This window comes from Elgaria multicarinata, chromosome 8 (genome assembly GCF_023053635.1).
Source record: "Elgaria multicarinata webbii isolate HBS135686 ecotype San Diego chromosome 8, rElgMul1.1.pri, whole genome shotgun sequence".
Taxonomy (NCBI): Eukaryota; Metazoa; Chordata; class Lepidosauria; order Squamata; family Anguidae; genus Elgaria; species Elgaria multicarinata.
In genome coordinates, this window is record NC_086178.1 from 79,864,455 (window position 1) to 79,887,362 (window position 22,908).

The 22,908-nt window shown below is 39.4% G+C and overlaps 1 protein-coding gene across 1 annotated transcript in view; it reads left to right on the forward strand.

The window, feature by feature from the left end:
- Positions 1-1,097: 1,097 nt before the first annotated feature.
- Positions 1,098-22,908, forward strand: part of LRRC27 (leucine rich repeat containing 27) — a 50,122-nt gene continuing 28,311 nt past the window's right edge. The window contains exons 1-7 of the mRNA XM_063131602.1: positions 1,098-1,313; positions 1,621-1,751; positions 2,442-2,500; positions 8,668-8,814; positions 12,576-12,698; positions 18,370-18,610; positions 22,773-22,904. Coding sequence (XP_062987672.1) covers positions 1,098-1,313; positions 1,621-1,751; positions 2,442-2,500; positions 8,668-8,814; positions 12,576-12,698; positions 18,370-18,610; positions 22,773-22,904 — 1,049 coding nt within the window. The remainder of the gene's footprint in view (positions 1,314-1,620; positions 1,752-2,441; positions 2,501-8,667; positions 8,815-12,575; positions 12,699-18,369; positions 18,611-22,772; positions 22,905-22,908) is intronic.

The window sequence follows — 22,908 nt, forward strand, 5'->3', positions numbered from 1 at the left end:
GGGTCAATTATAAATGGCCCAACCTAATGACTGCACCAGTGTGTTTACTGTGTTGCATAGGGTGACCATATGAAAAGGAGGACAGGGCTCCTGTATCTCCTGTATGGAGAACCTGGTGAAATTTCCTCTTCATCACAACAGTTAAAGCTGCAGGTGCCCTGCCCTCTTTTAAATCTGGTCACAATATAGCTGCAGTATAGCTCCTGCAGCTTTAACTGTTGTGATGAAGAGGAAATTTAACCAGGTGCGACATGCATACAAATGACACCTGCTGAAATTCCCTTTTCTATGCAACTGTTAAAGATACAGGAGCCCTGTCCTCCTTTTCATATGGTCACCCTAGTGTTGCATGTATGTATGCCATGCAACAACATCCTGATGGGCAGGTTGCACATTCATTCTTACATGGAATAGTGGTCATGTAGGATTTTTTTTATTGTTTGAAGGAGCCCAAAGCAAAGGCAGCAGCAATATACTTAAAGCGTGTGTGGACCCCGAGGCCCCTGTTCACCCCAGATATGGCCAGGGCCAAGGCCAGACTATTTTGCACCCTAGGCAAGGCAAGCTACTTGTACACACACACCCAAAATTGTACCTTCGATTCAGCAGTTCAAGAAGAGTTTCTGAACTATTTCAGAATATTTTCCTTCTATTATGTTTTTTTCTTAAAACAGCTAATTTGTATAGAACTGTGACCCCTAAAGGGCAAAACTGCGCCCCTCTGAGGTCTGCACCCTAGGCGGCTGCCTAGTTGGCCTAATGGTAGCACAGGCCCTGGATGTGGCCCTCGGGACCAAAATGGTTATGTACTCTTGCTATAGTTGATAGTGAGAGATGCTTTGAGTGGGTGAAAAGGACAAAGTTGTTCCCTTTGGTCTTGAAAAAATGATTGTACAACCTGTAAATATATTTAGATTTTTGATTTGCCTGTATTATCTACTTTCTTGTTGCAATATGTTGTGTGGGGTATTGGTATGCTGTGTATTGGTATCTTCTTCTTTTGTTAAACAAATTTTAAAAACTGTTGTTTTTCAGCTTGTTATCTTTTGATGAAGAGCTTGTAGATTTCTACTTTAGTACAAGTGGTTTCTCATCAGATGGATGAACAGAGGACTTCCACAGAAATTGATGGTGGTGGTGATAACCTTCAAAATGCAGAACACAAAAGGAGGAGCAATTCTGCTTCTAGTTCATCAAGATGCATCCATCAGACTCTTGAGAACCTTGTGTCTAATTCATCAGTCTCTCTGGATTTGAGTAGGAAGGAACTACAATATCTAACTGATGATATATACAAGTTATTTAATCTTAAAGTAAGTTTCTCATAAATTATAACACTGGTTAAAATATCTAATCACAAAATTGTAGCTGTATTATAAGTGAAAACTAGAATCTTTTTTTTCTCCCCACTTTTCAAAAAATTGAAATAGAATGGACAAATTAAATGTATAGTTTACATTTCATTATTTCTATATAATCCTGAAAAAATGTACTTGAATAAATCTGAGGAAATATTTTACGTATTTTGCCTATTTCTCAGGAATTCATGATGCATGAGTGTTATGTCAAGCAATCCAACAAAATGGTATAATCATATATGTATATACATTTTTCTCTTAGTATTTGCATTTGGAAGGAAATGCTCTGTCTGTAATTCCCGAAGATTTCTTTCAGCATCTGCCAAATCTTGTTTGGCTGGATCTGCGGTACAACCAATTTAAAGAGCTTCCCCCTGGAATTGGATGCCACAAGTAAGTCTTCTACTTTATTTGTTGTTCAATTTTTGAGAATTGTTCTGTTTGTTGAATTTATTATGAAATTATGTATTATTCCATATTGCCCCTAGTTGATCTAAAAAAATGAAGAAAATGAAAGTATAATTGATCTCAGAAAATGTATTTAAAAAAAGGTTTAACGTAGTTGGCTAAGGGCCAAACTATACAATACATTATTCGGACACTTAAAAAGTATTTATGCTGGCCACTTTTATTTTGAAGAAAAAGCAGCCATGGGTTCCCAATCGAAGACATGCTCTCAATCTGGATGGAGATAATCCTGCTGATAATCACCTCCTGGGCTGCCATTTGCCCCCCAAACAGGGCTGGTCCATGATATGAGTAAATGCATTTTCTAATTGGTCATTAATCAAATTTAGACATTTTCTGATATAGAAAAACAGCACCATACTAGCATCTCCATCCATTCCCTGATGGCCCTCAGTTATAAGACCTAACACACAACAGACATGACATTTCTCTAATTTTTTATTAACCTCATTATTTAGATCCCCTTTGAAATCTAGCTGCATACTTCTGTTTGTTTGAAATTGTATTCCATTACAACATTGGTCAAGCAAATCAATTAGAGCATTAACCTTTTTGTCATATAATTAAGATTTATTTTATATTTCAATGTTTGTTATTTCCTTATTTATTGAAAAGGCAGTTGAAAACTCTGCTGTTAGAAAGAAATCCTATTAAAAGACTGCCTGTTGAGCTTGGTAAGTACCTTTCTCCTCACAATAAATGCTTAAGTAAACCTACCAATTTTTAGTAATTAACCTCTATTGTGAATGTTCTCTTGACTAATAAGGAACTTTGGACAGGCCTCATTGTGGTACAATGCATCTACCACTTGGCACACTGTGGCATAGCCACAATTTAATTAATATATAATAGTGACAGACCAGAAGACCATAACTATTAGGATCAGGACTTGATCTGCTGCTGAATTCAGTAAGAGTTCCTCAGAAGCTGATTTGGAGAGCTCCTAGTGTTACCAATGAGAAGGCATTGTGCAACTATTCCATCTTTTCGTTCTTAATGGATTTTCTGTGATAAGGGGGGGAAAGGAAGACGTGGTGGAAAACCATGGGACATTTACGAGTTGAAACCAATAATGTTTCCACTCCATAAAATTCTGTGAATAAGCCAGGGTGATGGCACTATATAAACCTCATCTGGAAGTACCCTTGGACTCTCTCTCAAATCAACAGGGGGGGAGACTGGAGTTCTGTTCCGTTACTACCTAGGATGACCATATGGAAAGGAGGACGGGGCTCCTGTATCTTTAACAGTTGTATAGAAAACGGAATTTCAGCAAGTGTCATTGGTATGCATGCAGCACCTGGTGAAATTCCCTCATCATCACAACAGTTAAAGCTGCAGGAGCCCTGCCCTCTTGAAGAGGGAATTACACCAGGTGCTGCATGTATACCAATGACACCTGCTGAAATTCCCTTTTCTATACAACTGTTAAAGATACAGGAACCCTGTTCTCCTTTCCATACTTCTTACTCCCTATGCTAGCTGTGACAAAGCTCAGAAAAGAGAAGCCTAGAGCAGCAGGGACCTCTGCCAGGTCACCAGTGAAAATCTGGATGATTTAATATTGGAGTTAGAGCTCAGTAACCTTGAGGGGCCCTTAACTGCCAGAGTTCTGGATTCTGGCCCCCAAATTCACCTCTGGATCTCAGGGAGCAGTATTGCCTAAGGGACTGGGTAGATACGACCCTTCCAAAAAGACATGCTTGCCCAGCCAGCTTGACACCATTTCTTTAGAGGCTTGCTGCAACAATATTTATGCAATTAATCCTGAGCAACCATTTGCTGGTTAAATCTTGCCCCTGGAATGCTGATGACCTGTTTGGATTAGCCCCACCTTCTGGTGGAAATAGCCTGTTTCCTAGACTAAGCTAACTGCAAAGAGTTACCTTTGCTACCTGGCTTCTACCATATCCACAACTATCTGGACTTGTAGAGGATGCTATATGTGTGTTGAGGACTAACTAATTATTGTGACGCTTAATTGGTGAGAGCCAGCGTGAAGGAGATGATAGAGTATTGCACTAAAACCAGGGAAATCCTGGTTCAAATTGCCATTTTGCCATGAAGCCCACTGGGTGAACTTGGACCAGTTGCTATCTCTCACACCTACCTCACAGGATTGTTGAAAGGATATAATAGGGGCTAAAGAGCTATGTGCCCTGCCCTGTACTTCTTGAAAGAAGGAAGGGATAAAAGTGTAATTAATAAAAATACTTAATATCTCAGGCTCATGCCCAAATTTTCTAAAATCTTACACAATGTGAAGATATGCTGACTCCTCTCACACTTTCCTTGGATTTAAACCAAATTATTATTATTATTATTATTATTATTATTATTATTAATAATAATAATAATAATAATAATAATAAATATAAATATAAATAGCAAGGTCACAAACATTTTTAAAATATGAAAATAATAATAAAAAAAGAAATGGCTTGCCTTAATGTCACAGAACTTTCTATCAACACACTGGCTGGAACATATATTTTCCCACACTAGATGGAATGAACTGGTCTCTAATAAGCAGAGTACTAGCCAATGGCTTATTTACACGATTGGTCAAGATACTTTAGTTTCTTTCAGAGGTGCTGAGTTCCATGCCAGCAAATGTTTAACTGCATGCTGAAGAAGCTTAAGCAACCTATGTATATTATGGACAGTCATCTAACACCCAAATTCTTAAGAGCCAGTGTATTTGGGGCTGTATAAGGAAATATAAACAATCCCCAGATGGCTCGACAGTCAAACTTTCAAAAATCATTGTAGCTCTTCCTCCTGCTTGTTACAATTTGTTACTCAAATATAGACCCTCCTCACCCTAAGTAGGTCACACAATATCCAGCTCACATTTATAATGCTTGTAATATATACATTTCATGTATTATTTATTAAGGAGCGTCTTGCATTGTTGCTATGCAAGAGTCATAGATATTAAATGTAAAGAAACCTATAGATATTTCATCCTCCTACATTAGGGGTTCTACACCTAAAAGTTCATGGTATAGTACCAGGTGTGTATTTTCCTAAGGAAAGATTCCTTACTATATAGCCACGCAGAGGTGTGCATGTGAAGAGATTTTCATTTTATACAAAAAGAGTAGAGTGCTCATGAGAGTTGATGAGGGAGCTTAGGGGGAAAAGAGAGGCACTGAAGATAATAAACATTATAAACAGCGAGACTACTGCTCTTTATTACAGCTAGGGGACCATCCGCTACAGGACATTTGTTTTACAACATTCATAATAGCATTTAATTGCTACTAATTTAGAATAAGACAGACCTAAACTATAAAGATATTTGTTTTCCAAGACTGATTTTGCAGAAAGGTTTTATGTGCAAATATAATCCATAATACAATGGTGAATAAAGTACAGATTCATATAAAATATTAAGTATTGCACTCTCAGAAAGTAAAGTGGAAAAAAAGTGTTCAGTCAAGCAGTGAATGGACTTTTTAAAATGCCATTTTCAGGGCATTCTGAAAAATCTAATATTGACTGCCATTAGGATCTTGGCGCTTTTCATATTGTTCTCCACAAACTGATGTTAGCTCTTCTTACCTTAAATTATCCAAGTATTTTGTGTAAATAATACCCCAAATCAAATTTGTGGAGAGAACGTGTCTTTTACAAAAAATAAATAAAAAATCGTAGATTTTCTCTTCCTGAAGTGTGTTTTTAATCCAGATACAATGCAAACAAAGGTATTTCAACAAACTGTCAACAAATATTTGTGTTATCTTTGTTCATCCAAATTTGAGAAGTGCTGGGGGAAACAAAGAATCATAGGTACAATAGTGGATGTTGCCTGGAGCCAACATAATATATGGCAACTCCCTCCCTTTCTCTTCACATTGCTGGAGACAATGCATGCAGCCTTCACCTCATTAAAATAATAAAACTCTCATTGATTTTAGGGAGTTAGGGGACAGCCATTTATAGGTAGTAGACTGCATACAAAATTGAGTACAGTTAAGATATCCCCTATTTCAATTAGTGGTGAGGGAAGTTCCTCCCTTTCAACAGATGCACTTGTGAAGAGCAAGAATGGATGGTGGGTGGTGTGGATCATAGCTTCCCAAACACTGGGATGGACCTCAGTGCCTTCCTCCAGTGGGAGCAGGACAACTAACTGGGCACAGACCATGGAGGAAACTATATGGTCCTGGGAAGTAGGCTGCCCTTCTCTTGGAACTTGAGCATGTGGCAGGGACTATGGAGAGCTGTGAAGGCATCCTTCAAAATTTCTAGGGAGGCCTTAGAGGTTTGGGTGCCTACCAACTGCACCCCCAAGTTGCTGGTTTGGGGGCAGCCCAAACGGCTCATGTTACCTGCTTCCCTAGGCTTCCCTGCCACCCTTAAATTACCCTACCAATTTTGTCAGAAGTTGGGCTGCCAGAATGTCACTATGTTCCTGCTCACTTTATGCCAAAATACAATGGCATAAGTTGAGCCTATTTGTAATATGTACCTTGCTTAGTATATGTGGCCTGTTCTTTCTTCCACCTGGGTTTTCCTGTTGTGGGGACAACAGTACTTTAAAAAATATTTTTCAAGACAGATTGTTCTACCTTGGTTTAAAACTCTCTTTCTGGTGGAAGAAAGAGAAGTTAATATCACGTATTTTATTGGAACAAATTTTGGGAATAGAAAAGATGCAGGCTCTAAAATGTCAAAAACTTTTGTCTAGCAGAAATTAATACAGATTTTATGTGCTGGCATTTTAGACTGTCAGCCTTTTAGAAAAGGAGCCATTTTAATAACTTATAAAATAATACTTTTACCCACTTCTGATATGGAAGATGTGGTGCTATAAATCTAAATAGGCAAGGTGTTAGATGTGTGCATGAAGAAGGCCCTTGTTCATGCACCATTGAGAAAAGAGAAAACATGACTCACACACTGCAGGGCACACATATGCATTTAATGGTTTGTTGGATTGGATAGACATGCCACTTCGGGAGCTACTTCTAGTGGAAGTTTTCCATACTTCACAACTGAAGTGTAGGCTTAGTGTGTGCCTACAGCTGAATATTGAATTATGGCAAGTATCCATTGTTTTCTAAGCTAGCCCCCCCCCCCCCCGCCCCCGGTCTGATAAAAACATAGCTTTAGATGTATTCAGTTATGGTTTAAGTATTTAAAAAACATGTTTAGATTACACGATTTCATTTTCACACTTTGCTCAGTAGAAATTGATTTTTACAGCCATGTTCTGCCATAATAGTTGAATCATAGAATCATAGAATAGTAGAGTTGGAAGGGGCCTATAAGGCCATTGAGTCCAACCCCCTACTCAATGCAGGAATCTACCTTAAAGCATACCTGACAGATGGTTGTCCAGCTGCCTCTTGAATTTCTCTAGTGTGGAAATGCTCACGACATCCCTAGGTAATTGGTACCATTGCCGTACTGTTCTAACAGTCAAGAAGTTTTTCCTGATGTCCAGCCAGAAATGTGAATGGTGTCCAGTTTGTCTTCTGTTAGTTTAGTCACTCCCATTGGTTGAAAGAGTCAAGCAGGGGCAACTGGATACCATTCACAAACAGATAGCTTGTGAACAATAAGCCAGAATTCCCAGCTATTCTATGTTCAAATATAGCTATATTTTATTTTGTGGAGGCACCAGTAACTTGCTCCATGCTTTCTGTAATACAAAATTCGGCAATTCCATTTGCCCTTATAATATACACAGGGTTGATCTGGGATCATTCCCTAGTATCTGAAAGGAACCTTGAACAATATGTGAAGGCAGCTTGACAAACATTTTAACTACTATTCTGGGGAAATGGACTTACCTGCTTCCGCAATCCTCCCCCAATGTCCAAACAGCAGCGCAACGTCCCAGAAGGGAAGAGGGACATCGCAGCTGCCATATTTTATTTTTTAAAAAACAAGGGGAGATGGAATGCAATTGCACTCCACTGAAAAGTAAGTGGGGGGAAAAACCCGAACTCTTTTCCCTCCCACACCCCATGGGCACGGAGCCTCCCCATACAGCTCTGTGCATGTTTTCAGAGCCTCGCAGGGAGGAAAGGAAGAGGCAGGAGCAGCAGCCACACCAACCGTGGTCCATGGGATGCTCCCAGGACTGTGGTAAACCAGGTTTTCCACAGTTCCTGATGTCCCACGCAAAGCCTGCGGCCATCCCCGCTTGCCCCCTGGATTCCCTGTGCGTCATATGGACGCACAGGGACTCACACGAGACCAGCCCAGATTTAATGGCTGGTGTAGACATGCCCACTGTCTATGGAGAGTCTTGGTAGATAGTGATTATATATTTGATTGAACGAGGAGGAAAAAAACAGCAAAAAGAGTGAGGGAAGCATGGGAATGTCTGGAAGAAGAAACAGGGAGAATACTTTGGGATGGGAAGGAAAAGGAGCTATAGAGACTGAGGGTGCTTCCAAAAAGTGCTAACACTCAAAAGACATTGTGCAGTTATTTTGCCTTTTCTTCCTTAACAAATGTTTTCTGATTTTAAAAAAAGATGAACAAAGTGGTGGAAAAATATGAGAAGGCCACAAACTGATTATGTCTGGACTGCTTGGAAAATTCTGTGAAGTCGTGCACTTGCACAATAAAACCCTCATCTAGAAGCACCCCCAGTGTAGGTAGAGTTAAGAAGGGAAAAGCCTGGTGGTGATGGCTCATGTTTCTTGACTATATAACCATTTTTGTGTTTGGTTTTAAGGCTTAGGAACATTGACCTCTTCTGTCTTTAATGTTTCCAGGTAATTGGTGTGTTGTTGTTTTTAATTATCACTGGCCACAATCAGATGAGTGCTCTTTCTTCCAAAATATTTTAAGTGAAATCTTTTTTCTTTTTCGGCAGGTAATTTAGCTTCACTTACAGCCTTGAATCTCAGGCATTGTCCTCTGGAGTTTCCACCCCTTGAGGTGATACAGAAGGGTCTTCCAGCTATTCTATCCTTCCTTCAAAAATGCAGTAATGTTGACTATACAAAACCTGTTACTCCAGGTATAGTAATATTAATATACTTTTTAAAAACATGTGTTTACCTAACTCAATAGGTGCAAATGGATAGGAACTCTTCATTGTACATATAGGTTAGGTATCAGGAGTATTTTATTACCTTAACTTATTTGAATTTTACACACAGGGTTAAAAGCTTTATTTTATATATATTTGTTGAAGAGACTCTGCTGTCATCTTAATATTTAGAAACAGGAAGGGTCAATTTAATTATCCATTTAGTTATTTGGGGGGAGTCTGATTATTATGAAGTCAGTTTAGTCCCCTCTACTTCCTCATTACATCTCATTCAGGTATATGTACTGGGAAGGGCCTGAGGATGCATTCATTGACCCATTTGGTATCCTTCTTTATATAGAAGCTCCCACCGCAATTATCCTTTGAGTCATAGTGACTGGGTTTGCATGACACGACAACCTACTGTGGGTGACAAGCCACTGTGGGTTGTCCCAACCCGGACCTTCTCCTGAAGGGTGGCTTATTTGGGGGCAACATTAACCCTGATAACCCGTGGCTTGTTCTTGGGGTTGTTCTCCCCCTCCTTCTTTTTGCAGCTCCCATTTGGATCACTTACTGCTGCAGTTACTACAGAAGGGAGCCACAAAGAGCAAGGGGAGCCTAGATCTTTCCTTTCCCGAGTAGCTGGAGACTTGAAGTGTTGAATGGAAGCATGACACTGAGAATGTCATTTCAACACTTAAAACCCTGAGGATCACCTTGCTAAGTGGCCAATCTTCCCACCCCATTTGGGTGCACTTTTCTGACCTGTTACTGACAAATTAGTCTATATACAGGCTTGCCTTGTCAATTTCCATGTATGTCTCCTAGTACACTTGGTTCCCTTTGACAGCTGAAACATACAAGGCAATAGACAAGGCAAGGCTATACATATTGGACAGCCATAAGTGTGTACTTGCACACGTCCAACCGAACAACAACCCCTCCCCAACAACAACCATACAGTCCCGTTTGGGCAAATTCCTGGGACCAAAAAATGTGTGTTTTTTAAGGGCCCATTTGCACAATTTCTGGGGCTGTTGTTGTTTTTAAAGCCGGGGAACAAAAAGAGGTCGTGATTGGTGCAGGGAGGGGGCAGGATGGGCAGACAAGATGGCTTCTGCTGCAGGGGACACTGGGATACTGGCTGGAGGTCCAAGGAAGAAGGACGGGGAGTGCAAGCCATGAGCCCGATCGTCTGTCAGTCACACTGTGGTTTGTTCAGAAAATAACCCACACTGTGTAGCTTATTCATAAAGTGGGTTGTTGAGTCATACAAACCACCCCAGTGTTTTCCCATTAGCCTGAAGGTGACCTGCCTTCTGTAGAGTAATTGAAAGAGGCATCATTTGGGTTTTAATGGTTGCAAGTGGTTCTCATGGATTACATTTGATATAAAATTTCTACTGCTAGTATGTTGCTTCCTGCCTTTTGTTGGTTCAGTAGCTCAGAAATGATAAGGAAAGTGTCATTCCAAATTGTCAGTACCAATACGTGTCTCTGATACACCTGTTTTAAAATCTCTTCACTGGCTGCCAATTAGTTTCCGGGCGAAGTATAAAGTGTTGGTTATTACCTTTAAAGCCCTACATGGTTTGGGTCCAGGCTACCTGCAGGATCGCCTTCTCCCGTACAATCCGCCCCACACACTCAGGTCCTCTGGGAAGAATCTACTTCAGTCAGCCAAAACTAGGCTGACAAAATTACCCAGAGGGCCTTCTCTTCTGCTGCTCCCAGACTGTGGAATGGCCTGCTGGAGGAGACTCATCAACTCAAGTCTTTTAGCATTTAAGAAAGCTATTAAGACTGATCTCTTCTGGCAGGCCTGCCCAGTGGAATTTTAGGATGTTTTAATAATATGTACTATGTTTTTAATCAATTTTACGTATTTATACTTATTGTTGTTCCCCACCTCGATCCAAACGGAGAGGCGGATAAGAAATAAATTTATTATTACTATTATTATTATTACATTCTATCAAGAGCATTCAATAAGCTTCTAAAATTGCATCCTGATTCAGTTCTAGTTGCATGTAGTTACATGTGGCTAGTTTCACCAGCATTTGGATTGAGATGTGTCTCCCTTTGAAAGCAATGCATTATGAACATATGACATCTACATTGAGATATGGTATCCAGTTTACAACCAAAGTTCCCAGTCCTGAGAGAGATCAGTAATTACGTCTTATAGTCAAAAGCTAATATGTGTGTATAGTAGATCAATGCCCGTTTATGATTGATTGATTATAATAGATTGTGAGTTGAAGAATGTGGATTTTTAAAAATGTATGTTTAATTGATAACAGATTCTGACTTGGAAGAATGTGGATTTTTTTAATGTATGGTAAAAACCAATAAACTTCTTGTTGTTTTACAAGCAAAAGGGGGTTGGTGACTGGGATGATGATAGTGGTCTGATTCTGCATTGTTGTAAAATAATTACTTGGCTACAAGAAATTATGAACTCTTCCAGTATATATATTGAGCTCCAAGACCTGGAGATGAAGGCTGCTTTCATGACATACATTTTAAATTGATTTGTTAATGACCTGCATCTACCTGATGTTGCACATTCTATATGTTCCAGTCTTAATATTTTCGCAGATGTGGTTGAAATTATGCTTGGGTTCCCAAATTCAGGACAGGGCAAAATTCCTATTAATGGCTGTGTAGAAATTTGAGCAAGTGCAGATTCTCCCATCACTGTATTTTAAAACATTCCGACTACCAAACCTCTCCCCCCTGTACTATCATACAAGATGCAGAAGCACCATTCTATTTGAATCTAACAATCTTATGCCACATCCACCATTTTCTTGTGCAGATTTTCTATAATGAAAATATTCTGGAAAATGAACATCTTTAAGATCAGTAAATTAAACAGCCACTTTTCTTGGGACTGCAATTCCAAATGGCTGTTTTCTGCATTCCATCATACGGTACATTAAGTTTTGGGGGGGGGGGAATTCAAGACAAAAAGATGTTGTCATTCATGAAAGTGACACAAATTGTCCCAAATAGTTGCCACCATAACCTTTTGGCCTCCAGCAAAAACCAAAAAGTTACTATAGATCAGTGAGGTGATGCATTGAAACAGCTGGAAGAAGGATCAATAGTGCCTGCTTACAAACTGTCCTTTCAATCCTTGTCTTAGAGCAGGAGTGCAGAATCTCAGGCCCATGGGCTATATCTGGCGCTGCAGGATTCCCAAAAAGCCCCCTTTCTCCTGACCACCAATCATTTGGTGATTTTTCAGCTTTTGTGGAGCTTCCCCCCGCCCTTCTTAAAGGTTGAATTGCTTCATCTACGGCTTAGTTACTGGCAATAAGAGCTTTAGGCTAAAATATGCTGGCATAAGCCCTTAATCTTTGGCCCTGCTCTATTTTGCCTTCAGCCCTTCCCACCTCTAGAGTGTGGCTCCTGAAAGCTTCTCCAAAATGTAAATGAGCCCTCGAGCTGAAAGAGGCTCAATGCCCCTGCCATACAGCTTAGTCTTAAACCATCTGTGTTTCCTTGTTCAACAGTTATTGCTCCATTTTGAATAAGCAAATATACTTGTGATTCTACCTGTAATCATACTGTCTCTCAAGAAATGTATGCATTTTGGACCCTTTGGTATTGTATTGATGATCGCAGAAATAGACTATTGATAGGGCATGATAATCTCAGTATATTTTGTGGAAATATATCTGATGTCAATTTAGTCAGTTATCAAGCATGCATATACCTTGAAATTCTGTATTTCGCAGACTTGCCTTCACCGCTAGAACAAGAAGCTAAGGCCATTGTTAGAGAATACAAGAGAAAATGTGACAGACCACCAGATCGTAGGAAAGCTTTCAACGATTTGTGGAAACAGATGAGCTTCCATAGTGAGTTTAGTAGAACCTTACAGTTAGAGGCCAACAACATTTTGATGTTAATATCCTAATTCCACTTTTTGAGTTTAGATCATAAAGTAGCCTGGTTCAGATGTCACAGCCAAATTGTGATTTGGACATTAGGGCTGTGCTTGACAGCTCATGTGCCTCACATCTCCCCTTTTGCTCCACTTTCCTCCTGCACTTCTTGGTTCACAGCAACCATATTTTCCATGACATCTAAATGGAGGAAGCTATGGTACAGCAAACCATATTTTGCCTTGAAATTTAAACTTGAAACCAGGGCTTCCAATTCTGGTGTAGTTGACCATGGTTTGTCCGATCTGAACGTTATGGCAATTGTAGTTATCACAAACTAGGAGGTCAGGAAGGAAATTGGAACATGCCAAAGGATGAAGAAGGAGGGAGCACACAATTCAAAATCATGACTTTGAGAGAGAGAGAGAGAGAGAGAGATTTGGCTGTGATGCCTGAACCAATTCAGTATAAGAAAATACTGTTCCATCATAGGTAAATATTTGGACTTATTTAGCAAATCAAGCAAGACTAGGTGGCTTTGCACAGTTGTTGTTACCCATAGGCTGGGCATAGTCCATAAAATGTCTTACCCTACCCCAAGTTTATCAGATCCATTCCTGGACTGTTGTATTATCCTTATAGTCAAACTACAATATTAAACTCAGGGGAAAGTATTTTACTGAAGTAAAAAGTGTTTTGTGTACTGTCGTTTTGCTAATGTCCATGGTATCGATTGGATGGTGCCTGTAACATCACTACCCTTAAATATTGTGAGCAACTCCTTCCTCAACCTTCTCTTGTTTTGAATGTCCTGCCAATTCAGTTTCTTCTTTTTCTTTGCTGTTGTTGGATCCCTCCCCCCACCAACTCTGGCTGCTGTTTCACCCAGCTCTTCAGTATTAGAGTAAACCTTTTCATCCACTAAGTTAAAAAAACAAACCACAGATTCCCCAAAGCAAAACTAATTCCATTCCTTTCCATTAGATAGAAAAGGAGATATAAGTCCATTGGTAACTGGATCAGAACTAGCAATAATTTAACACTTACAGTAGCAAACACTTTTTATTATCCCTGGAAAAGCCTGAATTGCATACATAATTTTTAAATATAATTTTGTGATTTATAGATTTAATTCGAATTAAATCCAGAAGCACCGTAGAGTCCTGGGACAGACAACTGAATGTTTGAAGCATTTGCTCAGTATTGCTATGTATAAATAGTGTTAACAGTAGAGGTAGAAAATAAGGAACTACCTTATTTTTAAAATTACATTTAAATAAGATGTACTTATTAATTGATTAATAGATATTTAATGGTTTTGATCATTTTTCAAGACAAGCATATAAGAAATGCCTATTTAAAGTAGAACTGAGGTCCTTGTAATAAGGAGTTTGTATTTTTTTTAAAAAAAAATGTTAATGTTTATTGTGAAATGCAATGCACTCCTGCTATGTTTACCTTAGAGACTTGAGTATTCCAAGAAAAATAATGGCATAAAGCATAATGGTCTGATCCTTAAACTTGCTGTTTCTTTAATAAGTGGATGGCCATTTCAGGAGGGATGTACCAGAATACCGTATCACTGAAGCATCCCAAAATATGTTTTAAAACCAGTATTGCAGCTATATTCTGCAAATATCTCAAGCAGATTTGGGATCTGTATGCTCATCTAACATTGTAAGATTGCCTCTTAGGCTTACAATGACTTTAAAAGAAAGTATCTTAACATAGGAAAAATGCATTGTAGATGCTATTCAAAGTGTATATGCAAGTGAATGATCAAAATAATATTCTTAAAAATTGAATTCTTAAAAAAAAGAAATAGTGAGGTAATTTTGTGTTTGATGTGCACAGTTCCAATGTGTTCATGAGGTTTCCCATTCACTTCTATGAAGAGGTCAGTTGCACATATGCAGAAGATTGTACATGCAGAGCAGTCTGGCCATTGAACTGAATGGGAAGCCTACTCATTTAGGGGCAGTTGTAAGGATTGAGGGCACGATCTCTCTATTGTAGGCAAAAGATTCTTAAACTACTGCATGTATTTCTTTGTCCTAAAAAAACACAAAACATTTTTTAAATCTGTTGAACTTAGTTTGATACAGCTGTTAGGGGTAGTGTTAACCTTTTGGGGGGGGGCAGAATGTGCTGCTGGTACAAAAGGCAGCAAGTGATGTTTATTTTATTTTATTCTAGGGATGCTCATAACACTAATTGTTACCCCACTTATATGATCAAGTATAGGAAAGAAAGAATGTAAAGTCAGAAACATTTATATCAGATGATGTACTTTATATTTATCCTAAGAAAAATCTATTTGTACACATGTAACATTTGTGAAAATCTTGTATGCTTTTTTTTTTTTTAGTTCTTGTTATGGCTATGTGTCTTGAAATTATAAATACAGTTGTTTGTATAAAATAAATTATACATTAAAATTTGCAGTAAATCTCTTTGTTTAATTGACTTCCTTGATGCATTTATGATTTAGTATGGTGGTACCTGTACATTCCCCATCCCAGCCCCAAATTAAGAACAGCTTTGGGATGAATTTAGATCAGGGAAATTGCATCAGGGAAAGGGTTGACCCCTTCTTCCAGCACCACTTCCCTGATCTTCAAAGCAGTCACATGGGACTGCTACTTGTTAAAAACAAAAATATGGGATCTCTTCCATAACTTATTGGGAAATGTCCCTGGAGTTAATTTAGTTAGTACAGCAAAGAAGCTCTGAATAAAGAGCTGAAGCCACAAAGTCTTTAGTAACATCAAGCATGTAGGTTCTGTTTGGTCAAATTCTTACTCCTTTTATATTTAAAAGTATCTCTGTATTCCATTAATGTATATGCACAAATGTCTTTCAATGAATACAGTATAGCCAGTTTTCTACCCAGGAGGCCAATTAGACTGAAAGCTAAACCTTCAGGGATTCCATGTTCCATGCATAAATGTTTCTAGCCTTGATGACATTTCGTAAGTATGGAGATTTTAAGTTCAGACTGAATGTGTCAGGAGACTTTCTCAGGGCTGTAATCATTTAATATGCCTGTCACTTTGGGAGTTGAGTCTGTTGCCCTTTTACTTGACGCATATTTTCTCTGGCAGTTATTTTACATTAAATGAATTGCACACAGTATTCTTTCATGTTGATACATGCACATGTATCAACTTTGTATGGGTTCTTGCCTGAACATAGTTCATGGGTGGTATGTTGGCATGCATGCACCTAGGATTGGGTTACATTGTTGCTCTCAAGCTGCATAGGGAATTTGTAGCCTCTGCATTATGCCCTCTATGCATTTTACTGGGCCTGGATTATGTCCTAGCTTTTTTTCTACATGATTGCCTACATACACTTTCTTAACTAGTGCAATATTGTCAATTGAAACATGTTTCAAGTGCTAAGATTTTCTGTTCCTGTCTCTTAAACAGCAAGACCCTGTCCTAAAGTATGTGAAATTAATGCCAGTTTTCTATTGCATTATTTGCTATAGATTCCAGGATTGCACGACTCTGGGTGTGAACCTATGCATGTTTAGACAGAAAAAAAGGGCCTACAACTCCCAGCATTCCCCAGCCAGCATGGCTGCCTGAGGAATTCTGGGAGTTGTAGATGTTTTTTTCCTGTCTAAACATGCATTAGATTGTGCCCTAAATGAAACACTGGAAGAGCCTGGAAGGAGGAACCTATTCATGGTTGCTAGCCCTGTTCTTAGAACTACAGTGTTATTCAAACATAGGTCTTATCTCCCTACATAAACTCCTTCTTAGACATTAAGTAAGAGTGGGCCAACTGTCTGTCTCATTCATCCACATATCTATCTATCTGGGTTAGGTCAATTCAATCTAAATGACGCCCAAGGCAGTTTACAAGAGATACATTCCATACAAATCAATAATTTTGCCGAATATAAGAACCCAAACCAAATGGAGTTGTTTATGAAATCAAGTTCACTTATTGAATGGCACCTAACAGGAAATTGGTGGGGCTAATAAAAATTCACAGTCACGGACAGTTGTCTACAGAGAACAAAAATATATCCGTTTTGTTATCTGTCCTTTAAGCTCAAGTTCAGCACCATTCCAGGAGCATAGGTCAGTGACCTATGCTGCAGTCCTACACACTATAGGGAGTACGTCCACTGAGCACATTGGGCATTCTGTACAAACCAGCATGTGATTGCACTACACATAATTTTTCCAGGTCCAGTTAAATACTCAGATATTAAGGACTATTCCCCCTAGTGCTTTGTGGGGAATATCCCTTCTGCAACTGTTCCCCCTCAAAATACACACCATAATTGTTTTTATTCATCATAGGTTGTGGAAAACCTGAGAAGAACTCTACAAATGTTTGCCCAGTTCCACTTTAAAACAATAAAGGTGTGCAACTGGTAGGCAGGGCCAGCCCTACTATTAGGCAAAATGAGACGGACTTCCTGTTTCTAAATATTATGACTATTAGGCAAAATGAGATGGACTTCTCAGGCATTGTGAGATGCCAAGTTGTTCTTTAGTCCATAGCTCTTCATCCAGATGTTTCAGGAGACATGACATTTGGCTGTGTTAGTGTGGTACTTAAGATAGAATGAAATGTAAAGCAGGTAGATATACAGAACTTCAGGGCAGAGGTCTTGAGATGGTAAAGGATGTGGGGGAGATATACAGAGTCTACTTCTTCTAGGTCCCCAGCAATGTTTCTAGAATCTTTCACCGGGAGAGCAAATGGTTACGGATCCTTCTTGCAAGCCAGATTGTGGCCTGGGATGACAAACCAGCAAATAAAAATCAGTAAAGCTTGATCCTCTCCCTGTGTAAAGAGAATGGGAATAGGAATTAATAGGACCCAGAAACATGTGAGAGTAATTAACTGGCCCCTTTATTTTAGGAGTAGGAGAGAAGTTTTCCAAGAAAAATTTCCTATCTTTGGGAAATCTCTTCCCCCACCTCCTAAAAAAAGAAAAGAAAAAGTTCCACCACCAATTAACTCCTCCCACATGTCCCTGGACCTATCAGTTCCCATTCCCATTCTTAGAATCATAGAATAGTAAAGTTAGAAGGGGTCTATAAGGCTATCAAGTCCAACCCCCTACTCAGTGCAGGAATCTACCTTAAAGCATACCTGACAGATGGCTGTCCAGTTGCCTCTTGAATGCCTGTGGTGTGAGAGAGCCCACAACCTCCCTAGGTAATTGATTCCATTGTCTTTTTTACACTCCACCAATTAATTCTAGCAATTAATAATTGTAACCTCTATTAAAACTTGGAGCATAAAGCATGGGTTGAAGGAAGCTGGGCAAGCATAATCCTGCCATATGGCAGAGTGAAGAGAGCTACAGAATGTATTATTTTTCTTTTCATCATAATTTGTTCTCTGTACCACTAATGTTTCTATTTACTGTGGTGGCTTTTTTCATGCTCCTCTTTCAGATGATGATGGTACTATAATATTGATGGGGACAGAGGCTGAGGAAAACAAGGCAAGCTTTGAAGTATAAAGTCACATTGGTCTTTATGTTTTTATCCGGAGAGAGGGAAGGAGAGAGAAAGAGAGAGAGAGAAATATACTAGGTCTTGTTTGCCATTTCCCCTTCACAGTTGGTTCCACTGACGAGTATACAGTGACCTCTTTTTGATTTCAATAGAAATGCCTCCTGTTGAAAAGTTAAACTTGACAGACTTCATGAAATCCAGTTTGGATTTATCAGATGGATGGCCTAATGAGGAGGAAATGATACGATTTCAGAAGCTAAGGGACGAACTTATTCAAGATGAAAAAGAAGAGTACCTGGCTAACAAAATGGCAGCCAATGAATCCATGCCTACACTAAGAAGAACCAGGACTAAAGAGAGCATCTCCCGTAAATCATCCATGGTTTCATCCAGGTAATATGATGCAGCTTGCCTTGTTTTATGTTTCTTATGTGACAGCTTGCATTCTATTACATTAGAGGGTATTGTTAAAAAGCCAGAAATTCATGGTTCAATAAATAGCATATACTTCTCTGATGTCTTCATTCTGCAATCTTGACCGCTCCCATACTTTTCAACCTACATTCTTTGCATGATTAGACAGGAAAACAATGGCTGACTGGGGAATGCTGGGAATTGTAGGACTTTTTTTCTATCTAAACATGCATAGGATTGCACCCTTAACGTTTCAGTGCTCTGGGTGCAACTTGATGTTTTCCATTTAAGGAAAACCACTTGTGACAAAGAAGATCTATCTATGCCATCACACACACAACTGTACAGCCAGCTTTTGGCAAACACTTTCTGTCTTCCAACAGCCACTTGTGACTGTGTAGATCATTGTGAACCGTCCTGGGAGCTTCGGCTATTGGGCGGTATAAAAATGAAATAATTTTTTTAAAATGTTGCTGAATGAAGGTGGATATACGATCAACCCCTATCCCTGCAAACCTTTCAGTGTAATATTTAATTCTTTGATTTGACCGTACACACACACACACACACACACACACACACCCCTTGTTCCACCTCAATCCAATTTTCCTTCCATTGTTTTCCTCTGCTTTCCATTTCTTTCGTTGTGTCATTGTCTGCTGCCTTCCTCCATCTCCTCCATTAGTGGTTTTCAACCATTCTGCTTTCAGGAAACCTTTTGAGCTGAAGGAAAACCTCTGAGTATCTGACACAGAAGCCAGGTCTGTTGCAAAGAACTGAGAAGAATGTTCTGTAGTGCGCACTCAGTTGGAAAGGGGAGGTGGCCTATTCTACTGTGCCTCACCATTGTCCCATGAAATAAGAATGGCCCATAAAACATAGCTAATGCTTTTCTGTAATTATGGATTGCATGGAAAGATTGGTAGTGGTGTGCCAGGTCCTTCTCAGGCATACTAGTGCCAGTTTTCATCCTGACAATCTCTGATCTTCTCATCTTTTGAATCAGCTAGTTTAAGAAAATTGGTTGGGTGAGTAATGTGTGTCGCCTCTGTTATGTAAGCCTATGCGGCAGGGTCTTGCTATTTATTGTTTTACTCTGTACAGCACCATGTACATTAATGGTGCTATATAAATAAATAATAATAATAATAATAATAATTCGGTTGCTTATATATTATCACCAATAAAACTCTTAATAAAACAACAAAGAACCTTGTTAAAATTCCAAGGAACGCACAGCTTGAAACCATGACCCTGCACTCATGAGTCCTTCTTCATGGTCTTTGTGCATCACACATATGGACTCTGTGCATGCACAGAGTTCATTTCAGGAAACTTCTATAGCTGAGGAAAATGGTTTTGGCAGAAACCCTTCCCCACCGTCTAGTGTGCATGTCTCAGTGGCTTCCCACCTGCCTTCTCAGTTCTCTTTTGACCTCCTTGCTGAACAGATACTTCACAGGGAACTTCATTCTCTCCAGAGAATCTCTTGTAATTACTGAGGATTATGAGTGCTCTTAGGCTTTGACTTTGAGTTTATTTGATTCACACTGCAGATTACCCTTTGCATTATCTCTTGAGTAATCTACCTGTCTTGACATAGTACTTTTTTTAGGGCTGTCATCCATCCTTCCTTCCTTCCTTCCTTTCTCTCTTCCTTTCTCTTTTTTAATGGCCCTCAAGAATAAGTGTCCAAGCACAAAGACAAGTACCAGAAATACCATGAGTAGGAGGCATATGTGGCACTCTGGTTACAGGAATAGGAAGGCCTTTGTGCCTGACAACTGCATAGCTCACATTCCTGTGTACCTCTCTTTGAGGTGTTACTGCCTGTGCCCTGATTCAGTTGATCAGAGGTAAAACAAGCATGAGACATAGGGCTGAGTGGAGGTGCATGTTTACTGTAGTTAGTGCACTGGAGTAGCTGTGGACTTGTGGCATACTTCCCAAAAATTTTGGCAAGCCCTGGACAAGACCAAAAAAAGAAGGAACAGATTCATAGCATTAAAAAAAAAAAAAAACTTGACCAGATGTTCAACTGGATGCCACCATAAACTGAATAATATTTAAGATGCAACAGGATTCTTCTTTTTGCTGCAACAGGTGTACATGGCTTCCCCTTTCATAAACCCTGCTCATAAAGTGGGGTAGAAGCAGCCCTTGGGGATCCTTCTGAATTGAAAAGCAGAGCGGAAATCAAATAGATCTAATCTGTCTGTCCACACCATAGCATCAAGACTGTGAAATCTAGATATCCGAAACATGGCATATATACTAAGGGGATCCTAGAGATGTGCAACTCAGGGTTATTTGGTTTTTGAAATGCATTAATACTTTTAACGAAAAGTGTCTCCACATTTGAAACCTGCAGTACCATCTTCAGTCACTGTGTGGCAAATTTCCCTAACAAATGCCTAGTGTTGCACTTGACACAGTTTGATGCTGCGAGGAATAGTCCGGGGGACAGAGTTATATTGCTGCACCCCCCCACACTCAGGGAAATGGAGTGGACAGACACCCCCCCCCTTCGGGGCACTATAGGTGTACAACATGGCTGGGGCTACCATTGGGTACCATTGGGTGTGGCTTCACTCAGGATGGATGCAATATGTCCAACTCTGACAGCTGCATAACATTGTTTGAAGGCTGCACTGTATCAAACTGATGGTTGTTACAGCCTGTGTGGAAGTGGATCCTTTCGCTTGTAAATAAATAAAACAGCTGTACGAATGTCCCAAATGTGTGAATGAATAATGGCAGTTGTAGGGATGAAGCAATGCTAAGATTCTAATCACCAGTGCAGTGCACAGCTTTGTGGTTCTTTCTGCTCCCATTTCTAGTCTTCCTCTCTGTTTACAGTACAATGTGTATTAGAATCTATTGACAAATTGAATCTGAAACCAATTGTAGAGTCCTTTGAATAATAATACAAATATCAGAATGTTTCCCTTCACCCCACACCATTATGTCAGCTGGGTAAGGTGTTCATGTTCTGAAACACAGGGCACGTCATGCCACATTTCAATTAAAAATAACTGAGGGATAAAATTGGCTCAGAAATGGCTATTGAAAATTCATTCTTTCTTTCCTTCCTTCCTTCCTTCCTTCCTTCCTTCCTTCCTTCTTTCTTTCTGGCCACTCTAGTAGAATTCTTTAAAGATAAAATGAATAATTTTATTTAGCTTGAGCTTGTTGAACAAAAAACAGCATACAAGCTAACTACCCTCCAGCTCACTCAGAGATATAAATTGCTAGATGGGCTAAACAGCTGCCTGCTTTTCTTTTAGGTGAGAAATGGATTGTGGCACATTTGAAGTAGGACACAGTAAAAGTATATACATGGGCACTTAAAAGTTATGGACAGTGGAGTACCATAGAACAGGCACTTAATCTGCATGGTTACATCTCAGGCACATAATGAAGTGCATAACAAAAATAATTCCTGTATTTTCCCCCTTTCCTGAAGAAAACCCTGAAGAAGATGACAGGATCCCCACACACTCTTTGAAATGAGCAACCACGAAATTCTAGAATAATAGAATAGTAGAGTTGGAAGGAACCTATAAAGCCATCAAGACCAACCCCCTTTTCAATGCAGGAATCCACCTTAAAGCATACCTGGCAGATGGCTGTCCAGCTGCATATTGAATGCCTCTAGTGTGGGCGAGAGCCTTTCTATATGTCCCCTTATATAACCACTAGGTAGCACTGTGATATAGCACAATTGTGCAATTACACAAGGTTTCTATAGCACCATTCAGAAAAATACCACACTTTCCTCGTTGGGAGGGAACCCACAATAACAGTTGCAAAGCACGAAAGAGGCCCTGGAGGATGATGCCATCATGTAAAGGACCCACAAGCTACCATGAGTGAGCAATCACAAGCAGACAATAAAACCCTCATCTAGAATGGCTCTATAATGTGAGGGATACTAGTCAACTGTGATATTAGATTGATTGTTATATTCTGAACCAAGAAGTCTAGTTTATATTTTATAAAGTTGGAATATACTGGAAAACGGAACAGACATTTAATACATCTAAGCCTCTTTCTTTCCAGCCATTGATGTTAAATGTTTGTTTTGCTTGGCCTTTAATATATAAATTAATTGCTTATACCAACATGTTTATTTCGAAAGGGGCAAGAAGAGTCTATTTCCTGCAGTTTCGTCCCATGATCTGGTCGTTCAGAGTAAGAGAGCTGAAGAGTGCAGATTGGCAGCACTAAAGGAAATGAAGGAGAAGCAGGCTTTAATTGAACAGCGGAGAAAGCAA